This window comes from Mytilus galloprovincialis, chromosome 12, assembly GCF_965363235.1.
Source record: "Mytilus galloprovincialis chromosome 12, xbMytGall1.hap1.1, whole genome shotgun sequence".
Lineage (NCBI taxonomy): Eukaryota > Metazoa > Mollusca > Bivalvia > Mytilida > Mytilidae > Mytilus > Mytilus galloprovincialis.
In genome coordinates this window covers 70,435,604-70,455,900 of record NC_134849.1, presented here as the reverse complement: position 1 = coordinate 70,455,900, position 20,297 = coordinate 70,435,604, and the positions used below count along the sequence as shown (strand labels likewise).

Below are 20,297 nucleotides of genomic sequence, written 5' to 3'. Positions count from 1 at the left end.
CGACATATACATATAGGGACCTTATTTATTCTGTTGAGGCATATGTTACGGTTTTGCTAAAAATCATTCAATGCTTTTGGCCTTGAGCATGTCTTTTGATGGTATCAGTATAACAACAGCACATTATTAAACCAAAATAAAACAAGAATGTGTCCAAAGTACACGGATGCCCCACTCACACTATCATTTTCCATGTTCAATGGAGCATGAAATTGGATAAAAAATATAATTAGGCATTAAAATTAGAAAGATAATATCATAGGGAACATGTGTACTAAGTTTCAAGTTGATTGGACTTCAAATTCATCAAAAACTACCTTGACCAAAAACTTTAACCTGAAACATGCACTTTCATTTTCTATGTTCAGTGGACCGTGAAATTGGGGTCAAAAGTTTAATTTGGCTTTAAAATTAGAAAGATCATATCATAAGGAACATGTGTACTAAGTTTCAAGTTGATTGGACTTCAACTTCATCAAAAACTACCTTGACCAAAAACTTTAACCTGAAAAACTTTAACCTGAAACATGCACTTTCATTTTCTATGTTCAGTGGACCGTGAAATTGGGGTCAAAAGTTTAATTTGGCTTTAAAATTAGAAAGATCATATCATAAGGAACATGTGTACTAAGTTTCAAGTTGATTGGACTTCAACTTCATCAAAAACTACCTTGACCAAAAACTTTAACCTGAAACATGCACTTTCATTTTCTATGTTCAGTGGACCGTGAAATTGGGGTCAAAAGTTTAATTTGGCTTTAAAATTAGAAAGATCATATCATAGGGAACATGTGTACCAAGTTTGAAGTCGATTGGACTTCAACTTCATCAAAAACTACCTCGACCAAAAACTTTAACCTGAAGCGGGACAGACGGACGAACGGACGAACGGACGAACGAACGGACGAACGGACGCACAGACCAGAAAACATAATGCCCCTATGTGGGGCATAAAAAAATTTAATATTATCTATTCAAGTGATATATACTATTTTACAGAAACATATAACGCTTTAGATGTGGTTTACAATAAAGTATTGATGACTTCAGTAGAAGAGGATGAAAGAAAAGAAGAAAAAACACCAAAGAAACCACATTTACCAGATTCACCTGTTAGAAGTGATGGTAAAGTGATGACCACTGGTCCCTCCCAACAGCCCCTAGCAGCCAAACCTTTGACACCTCAAATATCTGACAGTGTGTCCAAGAGAATACCAAAGTTAAAAACACACATGAAATCAAAAATGACAAAAGAAGAAATAAGAAAGAGAATGGAAAAAGTCCTTAAAAGTGGAAACTACAAGATGAAAGTTGGAAGACTGATTTTTTGGGACTTTGGTGGACAGTATGTTTACTATACAACACACCAAACCTTCATGACGTTCAGAGCTTTGTTTCTTGTGGTATTCGACGGAAGCAAAGGATTACATGAACAAGTCCCAGATGTTCTGTGTTTTCCAGGACAGCATATGACACCAACCCCAGCAGGTATTGTATGTTAGTTACAATACAAAGACTCATATTGAACATCATTTATTGTTTATTATGTTAAAAAAACATTTACTTTATCACCAGTAAAAACAAGGCGTCCAGGTTACTGTGCCAATACTTACTTTAATATTGTGAAGACAATGAAAGCTTTCCCAATAATCAGTTGGAATTTACCTGTGATTTAAATTTTTGCAAAGTGTACTGTCCCATTGAATAGTAACTGTAACTTTGTTATCTGTGTTGATCATGTTTATGTTGTTCAAGGGAAACTTTGAATTTCGAATTTTCATGAAAAAAAATCATTCATTGATTATAAATAGGGCTGTACAAAAACAATACTAGTGATAAAAAAACATTAAGGTGGTACCTAACAGTACAGGGAGATAACTCTGTAAAATCTGCTAAATGTTTTAATTACGTTGTGTTGTTATAAGGGAATATTAATGTTAAGCTTCTCAATGATCAAAATTAGTGTTTGTCAAACTGTTATACAACCAGTGTAATTTTTCTGATAAAACGATTGGTTCAAATATTTTGAAATTTTTATATTTTTGTCAGAGGGTCAAAGTAAATACTTTGTTAAAATTTTATGTAAATTAAACGAGTCAAATTAATTTTAGTGAAAGTGTTGGGTACCACCTTTAAACTAAATAAATGATAAATATTACATAATTATATTAATAATAGACTAGAAATGTATTGTAGATAATTTCGAAAATCAGTGCCAATTAATTATTTTTAAGCATTCATGCCCCTTTGAAATATTAAATATATCTAAAATAGCTTTACATTTGCATTCAAGTCTGTGTTTTCTAAATTTTTTTAACCTAAAAAGTAAAAAAAACAAAAAAAAGGTTATTTTTTTTTAAATGCCACTGGACCTTGCCAAGGTGAATACGTGCTATGCAGGGGACAGTCGGTGTATTTTATGTCAAATTGATTTCCGTCATCAAAAATAAATTATCTGTCAATTTGCTCCCTAATCAAATGTATTTCTTTGGTTTTTATCACTATCAATTATGTCATACCAGTTTCTAATTTTATTTAACTTTTATTTCATTTTTATTTCATATTGTTTTATATTTCAGTATTCCTTCAACATTGGGTTAACTCAATTCTAACGTATTGTAAGGTGGTATATGTAGGCATTCCAAAGATCTTGTTTGTTGCCACCCATAAAGACAAAATACCAGTGGTAAGTAAATTATTTAAAACAGGAGGCTGATCAAGTCAATCTTGTTCCGTGTCCAGTTATTTATTTATAGTTACATTGTATTAACTAAAGATTTAGATTGTCTTTTATTCTTTCGTAAGATATGACATAGTAAATTTTAACTCATGACAAAAGTCTTGTGCAATGGATCATAATTTATTCATTCTATTGATTCGTATGAATAAAAGCAGATATTTGTCTTGGTATTAAGTAAGTAAGACAGCAGCCTAACATCATTAAAAACAAAAGAACATTAGTAGTCAACAGTTATCAACAATAAACACATGATTTACAATTATCAAGCACTAAATCATTTGACTGAAACAAAACTGTTTGAATTAAAGATCTGCTATTAGGCTAATGTAACGTTAGAATACCATCTGCTCTATGGTCGGGTTGTAGTCTCGTTGACGCATTCCCCATTTCCATTCTCAATGTTATTTAACTGTATTGAGAGTAGATAACACCAACCTAGAATATTATGTACAACAAATATTCCAGGTTAGTGTACTCTACCATGTACGATTAAGACCACACACAATAAATAATATGTTAATTGTCTGCAGGCCACACACAACAAATAGTATGTTAATTGTCTGCAGGCCACACACAACAAATAGTATGTTAATTGTCTGCAGGCCACACACAACAAATAGTATGTTAATTGTCTGTAGGCCACATACAACAAATAGTATGTTCATTGTCTGCAGGTCACACACAACAAATAGTATGTTCATTGTCTGCAGGCCACATACAACAAATAGTATGTTAATTGTCTGCAGACCACATACAACAAATAGTATGTTCATTGTCTGCAGGCCACATACAACAAATAGTATGTACATTGTCTGCAGGCCACACACAACAAATAGTATGTTCATTGTCTGCAGGTCACATACAACAAATAGTATGTTCATTGTCTGCAGGTCACACACAACAAATAGTATGTTCATTGTCTGCAGCCCATATCAGTTAAGTTTACATGCAAGAATGACGTCATGGTAAAAAATAGAACATAAGGGAAAGTTTTCTCCTGTATCTTGTAAACCTGTGTATTATATAAAAAAGTAAATAAGTACTCTGAAAACATGTATTAGTATGGCATTCATTATCACTGAACTAGTATATATTTGTTTAGGGGCCAGCTGAAGGACGTCTCCGGTTGCAGGAATTTCTCGCTACATTGAAGACCTGTTGGTGACCTTCTGCTGTTGTTTTTTTCTATTGTCGGGTTTTTGTCTCTTTGGCACATTCCCCATTTCCATTCTCAATTTTATTGTTGTCAAGTCCGAGGTATTTTCAATATCATCATTTAGAAAAATTAATTTTAAAAGGAAGTTTAACGTCATATCTATAATTATCATTTTTTAAGGATGATGTGGAGTCCAGACGTGAGGAATTGTACAATGGAGTAGAGGAATTGTTCAAGGACCACGAGGGACGAAACCACCTAGTCCTAACACAACGGATATTTGTCAATGCAAGGGATAACACAGATACCGAAATTGAAGTCCTGAAGACAGCCATCACAGAACTTACGTTTGAACATCCTTGTTGGGGGGAGAAGATGCCCAATGCTTGTGTCCCCCTTGAACTCGAGATTGCAGAGCTGGTGGCAGAGGGAAAACAAATCTTGTCATTGAAGGATGTAGAAGAATTGAATGCTATAAGCAAGGTGTCTGTACTGTCCCCTGACCAACTTAAAGATTTCCTAAATTTCCACCACTCCTTGGGGAAAATTGTTTACTTTGATACTCCGCAACTTAAAGATTTCGTAATCATCAACCCCTTACTCATGGTGGAGGTTATGAGGTCCTTTGTGACAGGTAGTTATGTCAATACTTAATATGGAAGCTTTGATATTGTGTGACAGGTACTGTAAAGAGGGTTATTTTCACGGAGTGTAAATTTTCACTTATTTTCGAGGATAGAACTAAATCGCCAAAATAAATTTCGCCAAGTTATAAGTGTACATGCAAAGGTATTGATAAAAGTTTTCAATCCGCAAAATTATTAACCGCAAAAATTATTCATATACTGTGTATTCATTTATTTTCGTGGATTGATGAAAACTTACATGTTCCTGTGTATTTGATTTACTGGGTTTGCCAATCTCTGCTTACAAAGTCTATAGAAAGTTGTTAATTGTTTAGCTTTTCTGTCCGTGGTTCACCAGGCTGTACCCATGAAAACCATGAAAATTGGTATCCAACGAATAATATTGAATCCACAGTACCTTCTTTCGTGAAAATTGCAAAATTTTACACCCGCAAAATGACACGCTATACGGTATTTATGTCAAAACTTATTATGGAAGTTACATGTATGAGATCCTTTTTTGACAGGTATTTATGTCAATACTTTAAATAGAATAGAGGTCATGCAGTCCTTCGTGACAGGTATTCATGTCGATACTTATAATGGAGGTTATGAGATCTTTTGTGACACTTATTTTTTTATACTTAGTATAATGGAAGTTACATATAAGCGATCTTCTGTGACTGGTATTTTTGTCAATACTTTAAATAATATAGAGGTTATAAAGTCCTTTGTGACAGGTACTTATGTCAAAACTTAGTATGGAGATAAGAAGACAGTTATCTATGTCAAAACTTATTATGGAGATTATGAAATCCTTTGTGATAGATTTTTATGTCAAGACTTGTCCTGGGGGCTGTGAGATCTTTTTATACCCCACGCAACGAAGTTGCGGAGGGTATAATGTTTTTGACCCGTCAGTCCGTCCGTCCGTCAGTCCGTCAGTCCTGTTTCTTGTCATCGCAACTCCTCTCAAACCACACAACAGAATTTCACGAAACCTTTTCAGATAATAAGGACATACTATGTAGTTGTGCATATCGACGGGAAATTGCGATTCAATTTTTTTTCTAGGAGTTACGCCCCTTTGAACTTATTTACTTTAATGTACTGCAACAGTTTGTCATCGCAACTCCTCTCAAACCACACTACAGAATTTCACGAAACCTTTTCAGATAATAAGGACATACTATGTAGTTGTGCATATCGACGGGAAATTGCGATTCAATTTTTTTTCTAGGAGTTACACCCCTTTGAACTTATTTACTTTAATGTATTACTGCAACAGTTTGTCATCGCAACTCCTCTCAAACCACACAACAGAATTTCACGAAACCTTTTCAGATAATAAGGACATACTATGTAGTTGTACATATCGACGGGAAATTGCGATTCAATTTTTTTTCTAGGAGTTACGCCCCTTTGAACTTATTTACTTTAATGTATTACTGCAACAGTTTGTCATCGCAACTCCTCTCAAACCACACAACAGAATTTCACGAAACCTTTTCAGATAATAAGGACATACTATGTAGTTGTGCATATCGACGGGAAATTGCGATTCAATTTTTTTTCTAGGAGTTACGCCCCTTTGAACTTATTTACTTTAATGTACTACTGCAACAGTTTGTCATCGCAACTCCTCTCAAACCACACAACTGAATTTCACGAAACCTTTTCAGATAATAAGGACATACTATGTAGTTGTGCATATCGACGGGAAATTGCGATTCAATTTTTTTTCTAGGAGTTACGCCCCTTTGAACTTATTTAATTTAATGTATTACTGCAACAGTTTGTCATCACAACTCCTCTCAAACCACACAACAGAATTTCACAAAACCTTTTCAGATAATAAGGACATACTATGTAGTTGTGCATATCGACGGGAAATTGCGATTCAATTTTTTTTCTAGGAGTTACGCCCCTTTGAACTTATTTACTTTAATGTACTACTGCAACAGTTTGTCATCGCAACTCCTCTCAAACCACACAACTGAATTTCACAAAACCTTTTCAGATAATAAGGACATACTATGTAGTTGTGCATATCGACGGGAAATTGCGATTCAATTTTTTTTCTAGGAGTTACGCCCCTTTGAACTTATTTACTTTAATGTACTACTGCAACAGTTTGTCATCGCAACTCCTCTCAAACCACACCACAGAATTTCATGAAACTTTGTAGATAATAAGGACATACTATGTAGATGTGCATATCAACAGGAAATTACGGTTCAATTTTTTTCTAGGAGTTATGCCCCTTTTAACTTATCTGCTTCAATGTACTTCTGCAACTCCTCTGAAAACACACAACAGAATTTCATGAAATTTTGTAGATAATAAGGACATACTATGTATATTGACAGGAAATTATTATTCAATATTTTTTCTTATACTTATTTAATTTCTCCAATGACAATGTGGGGACGTGGGGTATGTGAGTGTGCTCACTAAGGTTCTTTAATTTGACAGGTGATTATATCGAAAGTTATTATAGAGGTTCTAATGTCCTTATTGATAGGTGTATCTGTCAATGTCGCAATGTTTCTCAATTGCAGAATTTATCAAGAGACTTTCTATGCCTTTTAGCTCACAGTTGCACATATACCATGAACTTAGGATATATTTTGAGAAGGGCAAGGTGTCCTTTTGATACAAGTTCTAGCAAACCTTCAAGATATGCTTAGGATAAGATGACAATTTGCTTTCAAGTGAACTTTGATTAATTTCATGTTAAATATTAGATGACTTATATTCAAGTAGATTTGTCTGTAGTGAATAGTTGTAACATTGGCAATCATACCACAAGATCTCTTTTATATGACCGCAAAATTTGAAAAATTTTTCGTCGTATATTGCTATCACGTTGGCGTCGTCGTCGTCGTCGTCGTCGTCGTCGTCGTCGTCGTCCGAATACTTTTAGTTTTCGCACTCTAACTTTAGTAAAAGTGAATGGAAATCTATGAAATTTTAACACAAGGTTTATGACCACAAAAGGAAGGTTGGTATTGATTTTGGGAGTGTTGGTCCCAACATTTTAGGAATTAGGGGTCAAAAAGGGCCCAAATAAGCATTTTCTTGGTTTTCGCACTATAACTTTAGTTTAAGTTAATAGAAATCTATGAAATTTTGACAAAAGGTTTATGACCACAAAAGAACGGTTGGGATTGATTTTGGGAGTTTTGGTTTCAACAGTTTAGGAATTAGGGGCCAAAAAAGGGCCCAAATAAGCATTATTCTTGGTTTTCGCACAATAACTTTAGTTTAAGTAAATAGAAATCTATGAAATTTAAACACAAGGTTTATGACCATAAAAGGAAGGTTGGTATTGATTTTGGGAGTTTTGGTCCCAACAGAATAAGGGGCCCAAAGGGTCCAAAATTAAACTTTGTTTGATTTCATCAAAATTGAATAATTGGGGTTCTTTGATATGCCGAATCTAACTGTCATGACTGTGTATGTAGATTCTTAACTTTTGGTCCCGTTTTCAAATTGGTCTACATTAAGGTCCAAAGGGTCCAAAATTAAACTTAGTTTGATTTTGACAAAAAATGAATCAAGTAGGTTCTTTGATATGCTGAATCTAAAAATGTACTTAGATTCTTGATTATTGGCCCAGTTTTCAAGTTGGTCCAAATCGGGGTCCAAAATTAAACTTTGTTTGATTTCATCAAAAATTGAATAAATGGGGTTCTTTGATATACCAAATCTAACTGTGTATGTAGATTCTTCATTTTTGGTCCTGTTTTCAAATTGGTCTACACTAAAGTCCAAAGGGTCCAAAATTAAACTTAGTCTGATTTTAACAAAAATTGAAATCTTGGGGTTCTTTGATATGCTGAATCCAAAAATGTACTTAGATTTTTTTTATTATGGGCCCAGTTTTCAAGTTGGTCCAAATCAGGATCTAAAATTATTATATTAAGTATTGTGCAATAGCAAGTCTTTTCAATTGCACAGTATTGCACAATGGCAAGAAATATCTAATTGCACAATATTGTGAAATAGCAAATTTTTTTTTAATTAGAGTTATCTTTCTTTGTCCAGAATAGTAAGCAAGAAATATCTAATTGCAAAATATTGTGCAATAGCAAGATTTTTTTTTAATTGGAGTTATCTTTCTTTGTCCAGAATCAACTTAAATCTTTGTTATATACAATATACAATGTATATTCACTTTTTACTACCAACTGATAAATTAAAATAATCTTTACCATTCAGTGATAACAAGCAGTTTTTTACATCTTAATATTTTATGATGTATTTAAATGAGTAGTTATTGTTGCAAACTCCATTAGAAATTTTAATTGAGATTAGTTGTGGAATAAGGGAAAGGGGGATGCGATTAAAAAAATTGGGTTCAATTTTTCTCATTTGAAATTTCATAAATAAAAAAGAAAATTTCTTCAAACATTTTTTTGAGAGGATTAATATTCAACAGCATAGTGAATTGCTCTAAGAGAAAACAAAAATTTTAAGTTCATTAGAACACATTCATTCTGTGTCAGAAACCTATGCTGTGTCAACTATTTAATCACAATCCAAATTTAGAGCTGAATCCAGCTTGAATGTTGTGTCCATACTTGCCCCAACCGTTCAGGGTTCAACCTATGCGGTCGTATAAAGCTGCGCCCTGCGGAGCATCTGGTTAAATAGTTTTTTGTATTATTTTTTTTATATTTTGCAGATAAAGTATTTTGGCCAGAGGAAACAAGAATTCAGGAAACCTTCAAACGAATGTCAACATGTGGGACCATAAGACGGGAAGACCTCTACTTAATTTGGGAGCAAAAAGATTTCAGTGCAATTTTACCATACAAAGAGTTTATATTTAACATCCTGATTTACCTAGATATCTTGGCAGAGCAAAGGAGATATGATACAACTACAGGAAGTCGGTTACCAGTGGAAAACTACTTTGTTCCCTGTATGGTTACAGAGAGAAACACCACCTGCTTCATGGACAAAGAATGCACCCCAGAGAGAGCTATATGTTTAGCATTTTTATTTAAAGGGACAATTATACCACCAGCCCTACCAAATCGTCTGATCAGTGCATGTCTAAGCATGTGGACCGTCAAGCAGTATGAAGGGAGACAACTCCTGTTCTCTGGATTTATTGGGTTATCATTTGACAAGTCACATGATATTGTTGTATGTGTTGAAGGCAACAAGATTCTCCTTTACATCATTCACAGATCCTCCTCCGGGTTAATCGTATCCGATATAGCTACAGGTGTTAAGGAATGCCTGGTTGTAACAATGGAGAGAATCTCAGATTTTTATCAGTCCACAATCCATGCAAAACGCAGCCAACAATCGCCATTTCACATTGAGTATACATGTTCAAGTTTGAAATGCTTCATCAGTGAAGAAGAAGCCAAACAGACTAATGGATGGATTTGTGACAAACATAACCAAATACAAAAAGCAGGACACTGGCGTGTTTGGAATCAAGATCAGGTGTGTTTTATATATCTGTCGAAAAGTTAATAAACAAATGAATAACATAATCAAATTAAAATCACGTTAATCATAGAATATAATATGGAACACAATCAAATCAAAAACTCATTAATCATAGAATATAATAAAGGACATAATTAAACCAACACACATTAATAAATGAATATAATCATGATAATATGGAACAAGCATCCAAGAGTGGTTAGTGGCAACATGATTAAGCAAGTACGCATCCAATACTCTAGCAAATAAGTGTACAAACATCAGGTTCACTGGTTAAACTGTTAACCAACTTATTTGAGTCCTATCTGTCAGACTTTATATCAATTTATATTCTTGATTGTCTAATTAAGCTCTCTGAAAAAACTTTTGTTATATAATCTCTTTCTTTGTCAAACACTTTGTGTGTCTGTTCTTCCGTCTCTCCGGGTATCAAACGTTTTTCACATGATAACTTGAGTATAACCTTGCTTGATCGAAACACAGATAATAATTATACATATAAGGAAGAAAAACAAATGATTTTTGTATCAAAAGTACTGTTAAATAACATATAATGTGCATTTAAAACATTTATTTCCCATACATTTGATTCACAATAATAATTGGAATATTAAAAACCTACTTATAATATATTATTAGAATCTGCCATACATTTGATTTAGATTGATAATTTGCATATTCATTTTCTGCAGACAAAAGAACAGTGTGAAGAGGACTGTCAAGGTAAATATTGTAAAAAAAAATTCTAATCTGTAAATCTGTTTGTGTATACGAGTCCCTCTGTATACATTAAATGATGGATTTTTTGTGAGATCTTGAAAGAGAATATATATAAGAGTTATCTGTATAAGAAGATCTATACCACCTTATAAATTGCTGGTGATCAAGTATCTATGATAGAATATCTAAAATTATAATAATAATGTGTGAGAGATAGAATCAAAAGAAAATATGAGACAACTTTCAAGCACAGGGTTAATGTTGTAACTTGAATATCTTTGTGGTACACATTACATACTTTCAAGTATAAATGTCATGATTATTTATCAGAAAACTGTACTTTTTTCAAGCACTTTTCTCATGTTTTGCTTGTTGAGTGAATATCCTGAAATTCTCGCCTTTTATTAGAATTAGTTCTGTTCTAATGATGGTTATGCAGGCGAAGATCATGTTTGCAATGTTTATTTCAGGTTTAAATGATGATGCTTTGAGCAAGACACCAAGTGATATTGAGCTGTTGCGTTTTTCAAACCACTGCAAATTAAATCAAATGCATGAATTGGTTACACATCTTGGAATGCTCAGGAAATGGGAAAATATTGAATACAATCATCGTACGGATATAGAAGTTGCAAAATTTTTGATTTTATCCAAGTGGAAAGAGATGAAAGTTAAATGCAATTTTAAAACTTTGTCAGAAGCTCTGATCAGCATGGATACATCAACACATGTCTTGTGTCAAGTAAGTTTGTGCATAGTCTGTGCACCATTGAATGAACAATTTGAGAGTTTAAGAATCCTTTGAATTCCAATATATTGAAATAGTTGAATAGAAATTAGAATACACCACGGTTGCAATCAATATAAAGAAATACTTACATGGACAGGTGAAAAGAAAATTCCAACAACAGTGCTTAACACAAGTAACACAGATCTTACAAGCAAACAGCATGAACACAGAAATCAATCACATAGGGTTACCTGTGGTCCAATCTAGTATTTCGTTTCTTCTTTTGGTATTTGTTCTCTTACTCAAAAAGAGTAAAACTCTGATGATAAGTTTTTTCATTTTATGTCATGAATTTGGAAGAGACTGGAGAACAGAATGTTTGCTACAACAAATTCAACATGTCAATACTATTCTTTTACAGAGATGATACAATCAACCAAATTAAGTGGGTTTTAGTAAATTTCAAGAAGATGTTGTTTGACTTTAGAATTTCAAACCTTTTATAAGTACTAACTCTTTAACAAAATCCTGATGTAAAACAATCCCTCAAGTATTATATTAAATGGGAGATATATACTCCCTGTGGAATTGCTGCTGGAAGTTTGGTATATAGAAAAGCAATCTTGTTTTATTGGTTTTTAGTCTGACTCGATGCCAGGATAGTTGTATCTTAGCAAATCTGATTTCACTGTTTTCCTTGCAAACCAGTTAAGAAATTATCCGGTTCATAATAACACAGTCAAAGGGTAAAACATAGAGAATAAATATACTTTTACCGTTGGTTTCTGTTAATATATAAAATCAAATATCAATGTGGTTTAAATTTTGCTTTCCAGGTTAGAAGAGTCATGAAAGTAGAAACAGGTATGTAATACATATAGATTATAACATGGCATTTTTGTCAAGCCTTCGACTTTAGTCGAAAAAGCGAGACATAGCGATCCTACATTCCGTCGGCGGCGGCGTCCACAAATATTCACTCTGTGGTTAAAGTTTTTGAAATTTTAATAACTTTCTTAAACTACCCTTGAATTGTACAAAACTTGGACAGAAGCTTGTTTATGTTCATAAAATAGTATCCAGAAGTAAATTTTGTAAAAATAAAATTCTGTTTTTTCCGTGTTTTACTTATAAATGGACTTAGTTTTTTTCTGCCAGGAAACATTACATTCACTTTGTGGTTAAAGTTTTTAAAATTTTAATAACTTTCTGAAACTATCCTTGAAATGTAAGAAACTTGGCCAGAAGCTTGTTTATGATCAGAAGATAGTATCCAGAAGTAAAGTTTGTAAAAATAAAATTCCATTTTTCCCGTATTTTACTTATAAATGGACTTAGTTTTTCTTCCAGTTAACACTACATACAGTTTGCAGTTAAAGTATTTAAAACATTTTTAAGATTCTTAAACTAGCCTGGATTTTTACCAAACTTGGACAGAAGCTTCTGACAATCAAAAGATAGTTTCGAGAGGAATAATTTTATTGATTTTTGGAAAGTTTAGAACTTGTTCTAAATCTTTACTTAGGCACTGGCCTCCCTAACAAAACGACAGTTTAGCTACTGTTACTACATGTATTCACACTGAAATATAGTTCCCTATGGTTCTCATGTATGTGCAAATAATACACATACAAACTGAAAGAAATTGTTATATTATTGGAGCAGTTCATTTAAGAATGTATGTCATTAAGGTGTTGATGCACAGGCTTTTTTTTAAAACATTTTGATTAGTTAATGGGGTATTGATACAGTACTAGTATGATTGACAACTGTCATTATCACTAAACAATCAGAGACAAGGTAGACCTTTAATTACCCCACCTCCTAAACTGTCAATCAAATTGACCACATTATATATCAACCTCAGTCTTGTATATTGCAGCGTCTGTATAATTATGTAAGACTCAATATACAAATATTTGACCTCATGATTGAATACACAAATGTATATAGTAGATGTTTGATATATATAGGGATGATAGATTTATTTATTGCCAATTACTTTTGATCTACATTACATAAAGTGATTCTGTAAATTATATCTGAAAGATAAATGATTAATGGATTAACAAGAGCTTAAAAAAAAGAAATATGAATATAAATATGAATATATAAAAGGTATATACTGTCCGTTTATTAAACAAACTGTTCGATAATTGCTAACTTACATACAAAGAAAAAGGAAATCACTTAAAAATAGAATTAGCAACCAACACCCTATTCCTAAAAAAATAGATGCCCAAAGACATCACATTGTTCATATAGCTAGTCTTAGTTATTTCAAGGCATACACGTGTTAACATATGCCCAGACCTTAACATGCTTAATATCCCTATTATAGTAATAACTTTATTTCAGATATTCCTAATGAATATTTGTGTGGTATTCCTTTAGTAATAACTTAATTTTAGATATCCCTGCTAATCAATTTGGGGTTTATTTCTTTAGTAATAACATTTTTTCAGATATAACTGCTGATTTATGTTTTCTTTTATTCCTTTAGTAATTACTTTTATGTAAGATATCCCTGCTGGCGGCATGTCATCATCTTAAATGTTTTAAGAGTTATTTTGATTTATTGTGATCATTACTGTATTTCAGATATTCCTGCCGATTACTTGGATTTTATTCCAACAGATGAGATTCTAGATAAGTTAGCTCCACAAATTGGTCAGGTATTCTTCCAACTAGGTGCTGAATTTGGATTATCAGTTTCCATCTTGGAAAATATAAAGAACAAGAATCCGAATGACTTGGCAGCTCAGAATAGGGAAGTATTATTTGCATGGAGAGAAGATAGATCAGTAAAACCTACAATAAGGGTTCTTATACAGGCTTTAGTAAATATTGGGAGAGGAGCAAGGTGTTTGAAGGAAGTACTAGAAAATGTTGATCCAAGCACACTCAAAGCCTCAGAAGTAATGGAAAATACTGATCTAAGCACACTCAAAGCCTCAGAAGTAATGGAAAATATTGATCCAAGCACACTCAAAGCCTCAGAAGTAATGGAAAATATTGATCCAAGCACACTCAAAGCCTCAGAAGTACTAGAAAATGTTGATCCAAGCACACTCAAAGCCTCAGAAGTAATGGAAAATATTGATCTAAGCACACTCAAAGCCTCAGAAGAAATGGTACACAAGAGTGCAGGTGCAATTCCGAAGCTGCTTACAGTAAAGCATTTTTCTGAAACAACAAAATCTGACAAACAGACACCACGTCAGCGAAACTTAAAAAGGCCATCTCGGATACCTGTGGCAGTAAAGCAGGTGGCATTAACTGCACAGAGAAAGCCCAGACCAACTGATCCGCCGCCGAAAGGAAAGAGAAGTGACAAATCTTAACTCTACCAAGCTTTATTGAACCAATGAATGTAAATGACACCATATTTTTAAAATTATTTATTTATTGTGTCCAACTTTTTCTAGTTTAAAAAAATATTCATGACTGAAAGCAAATAAAATACATAAATACTTCAAATTTCAAATCCATTATTTTCATCACAGATATTTAAAGCAAGGACATGTAATATGATAAACTATCCACAAAAGACAAAAAAAACCCAAAGCTCTTTCTTACTCAATGTGCCATATATACTGAACGGTAAAAGAAATGTGGCAGTAATTTAAGGCAAAAATAATGGAAGAATAAATGCTATATTTTTTTATTGAATAGGCGTATAAATACCCTTGTTATTTAACATCATTTCAGTTCATTTAGTGTTCATTGATAAACTTTTTCACTACCATATCACAGATTTATTTAATTCAGGTCCACCATTAGCGTTGAGTACGTAAACTGTCTTTTGTACTGTTTGTTGCATTGTGGTGTTCATGCAGACGTTGGGTGGTGCATACATTGCAGGTAAATGCATTTGGAACGACTTTAAGTCGCTGTCCAGCATTCAAACGTTCTATTGCCTGTTCTCTTTATCGTGGGTCAAGTCGTGGTATCAGTACTGCATCAAACAGATTATGATGACACAAAAACTTTGTACCTTCAAAATATCCTTATAGAGGCACGGAGTCGACGTGCATCTTATCATCATGAAATGTGACTGCGAAACGTGTCCCACTGACCTCTACGAACGACCGAATTAATGAACGTAGTCAGCCATAACGGAGATTTAAACATACTCTTAGCTTCATTTTAAGGTAATTTGCATAAACCAAAAGGAAATAGATATTTTGTTCAATGTATTTGAAAACTAAGGCTTTTGAAAATTACGACGTTTCTTTTGCGGTTCAGTATATATGCACTCAATAATTATCTATTGTACACACATTTCGTGCACCTCTTACATAAATGAAAGTCACCATCTTTGATTATATGTAAAGAGTTGATAATTATGTACACAAAACAAAATGCACATCAGCAATTTATGTTAGTATATGCTAGAAAGTTTGAAGGTTATGAATTGAAAAACTATATAAGAAATGTGCATTGTAAACACTGATCTGACACAGTGGCGGATCCAGGGGGGGTTCCGGGGGTTTGAATCCCCCCTTTTTTTTTGGCCGATCAATGCATTTGAATGGGAGCATATAGTTGGAAACCCCCCCCCCCCTTTACTCTGGGTTGGGAACCCCCCCTTTTTAAAATTGCTGGATCCGCGCCTGGATCAGGCATAATAGATAGGTTCGTAACAAAAACAATTCATACTGACGTAGTATAATCACACAAGAAATTCTTAAAAAATAATCCAAATGTGTAAACAACTTTTTCTGAATAAATAAACATTGATCAAATCTTTCAAGTTTTTGGGGTTGACCATGTTTAAGGGAGTTGATAAAACTACACTGTAGCATCTTTGCATTCAGACTGACCATCACAAATTTGTCTGATACACAATTTTGACTGTTCTTCTTAAAATGTAGCCTCTCAAAGGTTGTGTTATGCTGTTATGGCATGGGATCGGTTTTTTGTGACGACAGGGGAGCTTAGGTAATTTTTCAGCAAATGTTTCAAAATTTAGCTCAATTATAGCACAATTTTGTACAATTTTTTTTTTATGTTTCCATTCATTTTTATTTTAATTTTTAATTTACCTGTCCAAAGGCAGGAGCCTCTGCCCTTTGTTAGTCTTGTATGAATTTTAATTTTAGTTTCTTGTGTATAATTCGGAGTTTAGTATGACATCCATTATCACTGAACTAGTATACATATTTTAAGGGGCCAGCTAAAGGATGCCTCCGTTTGCGGGAGTTTCTCGCTACATTGAAGACCCATTGGCATTGGTGGCCTTCGGCTGTTGTCTGCTCTATGTTCGGGTTGTTGTCGCTTTGACACATTCCCCATTTTCTTTCTCAATTTTATTTTAATGTTCATTAACATGATTAGTGGCCATTGCATGGTGTTTATGAAGCGTGTTGTAGTTTATGTATTATATGTATAGTATTTTTTTCTTATTACTCTAAAATTTTCATTGCTTTGTTATCATGTTATTCAAATTGTAAGCATTCGTTAACAATAATTTCATTTGAACGTTTTATTTACTATGATTATTCATCATGAGTCTCTGTCCTTTTATATACTTTTCTGCGAACTTTGAATTCATATTTTTGTAATAACAAAAAAAAATCAATCTCCATGGTTGACTCAGTCCTAGCTATACTTATCCTGTGATATTATAATACTAATTAACACAAAAGGTCATGCATATATCATGATGACTTTATTCATAAGTTTTGATTAAAAAGAGTAACATATAATTTACCAGTGAATTAAATGTTGACGTCAAGATGTATATTTGTTTTTTGTTATATCGTATATCTATAGATGATAATTGTAACTTCAAGCAAATTTCTCAATGTCTTAGTTTTGTTATTAACATACCTGAACGGTACCAATTTTATGTTACTATTCACAACCATGTAAGTGTAATTTATCAGCCTGGCAATAGCAATCAAAATATGATGAATATAATTAGATGACAGAAAGCATGTATTTTTGTGGTGCCCTTGATAGCTTGCTGTTTGATGCGAACCAAGGCTCCGTTTTGAAGACCGTACTTTAACCTATAATGCTTTATGTTTACAAATTGGGACTTGGATGAGAGAGTTGTCTCATTGGCACTCATACCACAACTTCTTATCTATACTATTTAACGAGAAGACCTCATTTTGTGTGTCCCTTTTCTTCTTTCCACAATAAATTAATCATCATGCCTGTGTGTCCTATAGGTACCATGCATAATCGCATTTGTTATCTTCGCTTATAATTATTATACTAAAGAAATCAGATACGGGTCATGGAAATTATATTAAAATGATAGGGATTTTTTTTTAAATGTTTGTTTTTACTTAAACTTAAGTGATAGACAGGTTGCTATCAGAGTGATTATAAACAAGGACTCTGTGACGGGTAACTTATAATATCCATGTTTTAAAGATTTGAATGATATCAAGCGAGTCCAGTTCAAACTATTATCACGTGATACAATTCTCATTTACATATTATGAATATTAATGAGCAAAAACACTACTAATTTCTGGCAATGAGTAAAGGCGTCCGGATATTGTTTCCGTCATCTGATGGACTTTTAAGTAATAGACTAGACTTCCGTTTACGACAGTTTATAATTACACAATCGTAACTACTTGGCCATTCTCGCTATGCAGTAGTAATCTCTTCGTGCAACCGGAAAGACTGAATAATTCCGATTGAAAATTACACGTTTTTTTCATGAGGGTCGTTATGGGGATACTTTCATGACGACAACGGTAAATATTCTTGCCAAATGACGTTAATGATATTTGTTGGTGTATGACGATAACATGTACATTTTGTTTTAGACGATTAAACATCGATTGATTTTGACGAATCACGTTAATTTTGTCCCCAAATGACGGTATTAACGATAATTATTTTGGACCTCCGACAAATCACCATAAGGATATTTTGACGAATTATGGTAAATTTTTGACCAATTTAACGCTAATGGTAGCCGAAAATGTTATTGATGTAAAGTTAACGTTATGGACTTTGGCGCCCATAATTGGAAAATAAAATATCTTCTTTTTCTTCGATCATATAGAGATTATAACATATGTGTGTTCATAGTATATGGAAAATTAATAGACAATAAAAATAAACCAAAAGTTAAGGGAGGAGGGCTTAAATAAATTGCTCTGCTACAAGTTCTTTTGATATCTTTCCTGAATTTATCCAGTCATAAAAGCTTTTACAAATATTTACCATACAATGGTTTACATACTTTCAACTACGCTCTAAATGCCCGCGATTTCGCTGGTTTGTTCTATTATCTATTAATTGAACCATGTTGTTAAGAGTACATTGTCTCTGTATTGTTTCTAAATGATCAACTTATTTATTGTTGCCATGTATATAAAATGATTCTTCTTATGTATTCTATCAAGATTTGCATTGTATAATTTTATAAAAGTTACTCCAGTAATAAATATATTTAGTAAAACATATCTTTGTTACGGTCGTTTCATGACATGACAATTTATGAATATTTATTGTTTGGTACGGGGCATGGTACGACCCCTACATCCAATCCCTACAGATCACAAGAAGGGTTTATTATTGAATATATATTGAGTTTATTTAAATTTGAGGTAAAAGGTATTGTTAAAAAGTCTTCTGCAATGAATCATGTTAAATTGTATTGAGTATGTTGGATATAACGAAAAAGATAAAGAAATGTAGATTCTTCTGCCTATTTGTGATCTTCATAATATCGATATGAGATATATCTTGCTCCCGATGAACGTTATTTAATTGGTATAGATGACTTGAATTAGTAATAAAGTGTCCAAGTTTTTTCCTAACGATACAAGATAAATACTAGCCATGTTTTAGAGTACAACCAGTTTTTGCGAACCTTACAGAGCACTTTAGACCAAACCAGTTTAGACAAACCTAACGAAACACTTAAAGAGTACGCCCATTTTTTGTAAACATTAAGAAGCACTTAAGATTACACATAGTTTTGGCGAACATAAAGGACCACTTTAGAGTACAACCAGTTTTGGTGAACCTTCCGGAGCACTTTAGAGTTCACCCAGTGTTGTTGATTCTTAATGAGCACTTTAGAGTACACGAGGTGTTGGTGAACATTAAAGTTCGCTTTAGAGTACACCCAGTGCTGTTGAACCTTACAGAGCACTTTAGAGTTCAGTTTAGCCAGTGTTGTTGATTCTTAAGGAGTACTTTTAGAGTACACCAGGTTTTGGTGAACATTAAGGGGCACCTTAGAGTACAACCAGTTTTATTGGTCTTTAATGACTACTGTAGAGCACACCCAGTTTTGGTTAACCTTACAGAGCACTTTAGAGTACAAACAGTTTTGATGAACCTTATAGTTAAGGAGTACATAAGAGCACACCCAGTTTTTATACGCCCGTCAAAATTTTGACGGGACGTATTATGGTATACAAATGTCCGGTGTCCGTCCGTCTGTCCGGCGTAAACATGTCGCACCGTAACTTGAGAACGACTTATCCAAATTTCATGAAACTTAATATAGTTGTTTCTTATGATGGTCAAATGATCTGTATACTTTTTGGTGAAAATAAGATTTAAACTTTTTGAGTTACGGCACTTTGTTACTAAAACAGGAGTGTGTTTTTTTTCACATGTCGCACCGTATCTCAAAAAGATTTCTTGATTATTGCTTAAAACTTTACACACTTCTTAGTTATATTAATCTTAATATCTGTATACTTTTTGGTGATGATTCAAAATTCCATTTTTGAGTTTTTTAGTATTTTGTAAAAAAGGGGGAGGGTTTTTTTACATGTCGCGCCGTATCTCAAAATCGATTTATGATTATTGCTTAAAACTTTACACACTTCTTTGTTATATTAATCTAAAGATCTGTATACT

At 33.2% G+C, this 20,297-nt stretch overlaps 1 protein-coding gene across 1 annotated transcript; it reads left to right on the top strand.

Annotated features, from left to right (window-relative positions):
• Window positions 1-1,004: 1,004 nt before the first annotated feature.
• Window positions 1,005-14,924, top strand: LOC143054704 (uncharacterized). The gene is made up of 8 exons (XM_076227722.1): window positions 1,005-1,488; window positions 2,580-2,686; window positions 4,077-4,530; window positions 9,213-9,988; window positions 10,687-10,717; window positions 11,185-11,456; window positions 12,281-12,308; window positions 14,046-14,924. The coding sequence occupies exons 1-8, from the start codon at window positions 1,041-1,043 to the stop codon at window positions 14,786-14,788; spliced, it is 2,859 nt and encodes a 952-aa protein (XP_076083837.1). The 5' UTR covers window positions 1,005-1,040; the 3' UTR covers window positions 14,789-14,924.
• Window positions 14,925-20,297: the final 5,373 nt, after the last annotated feature.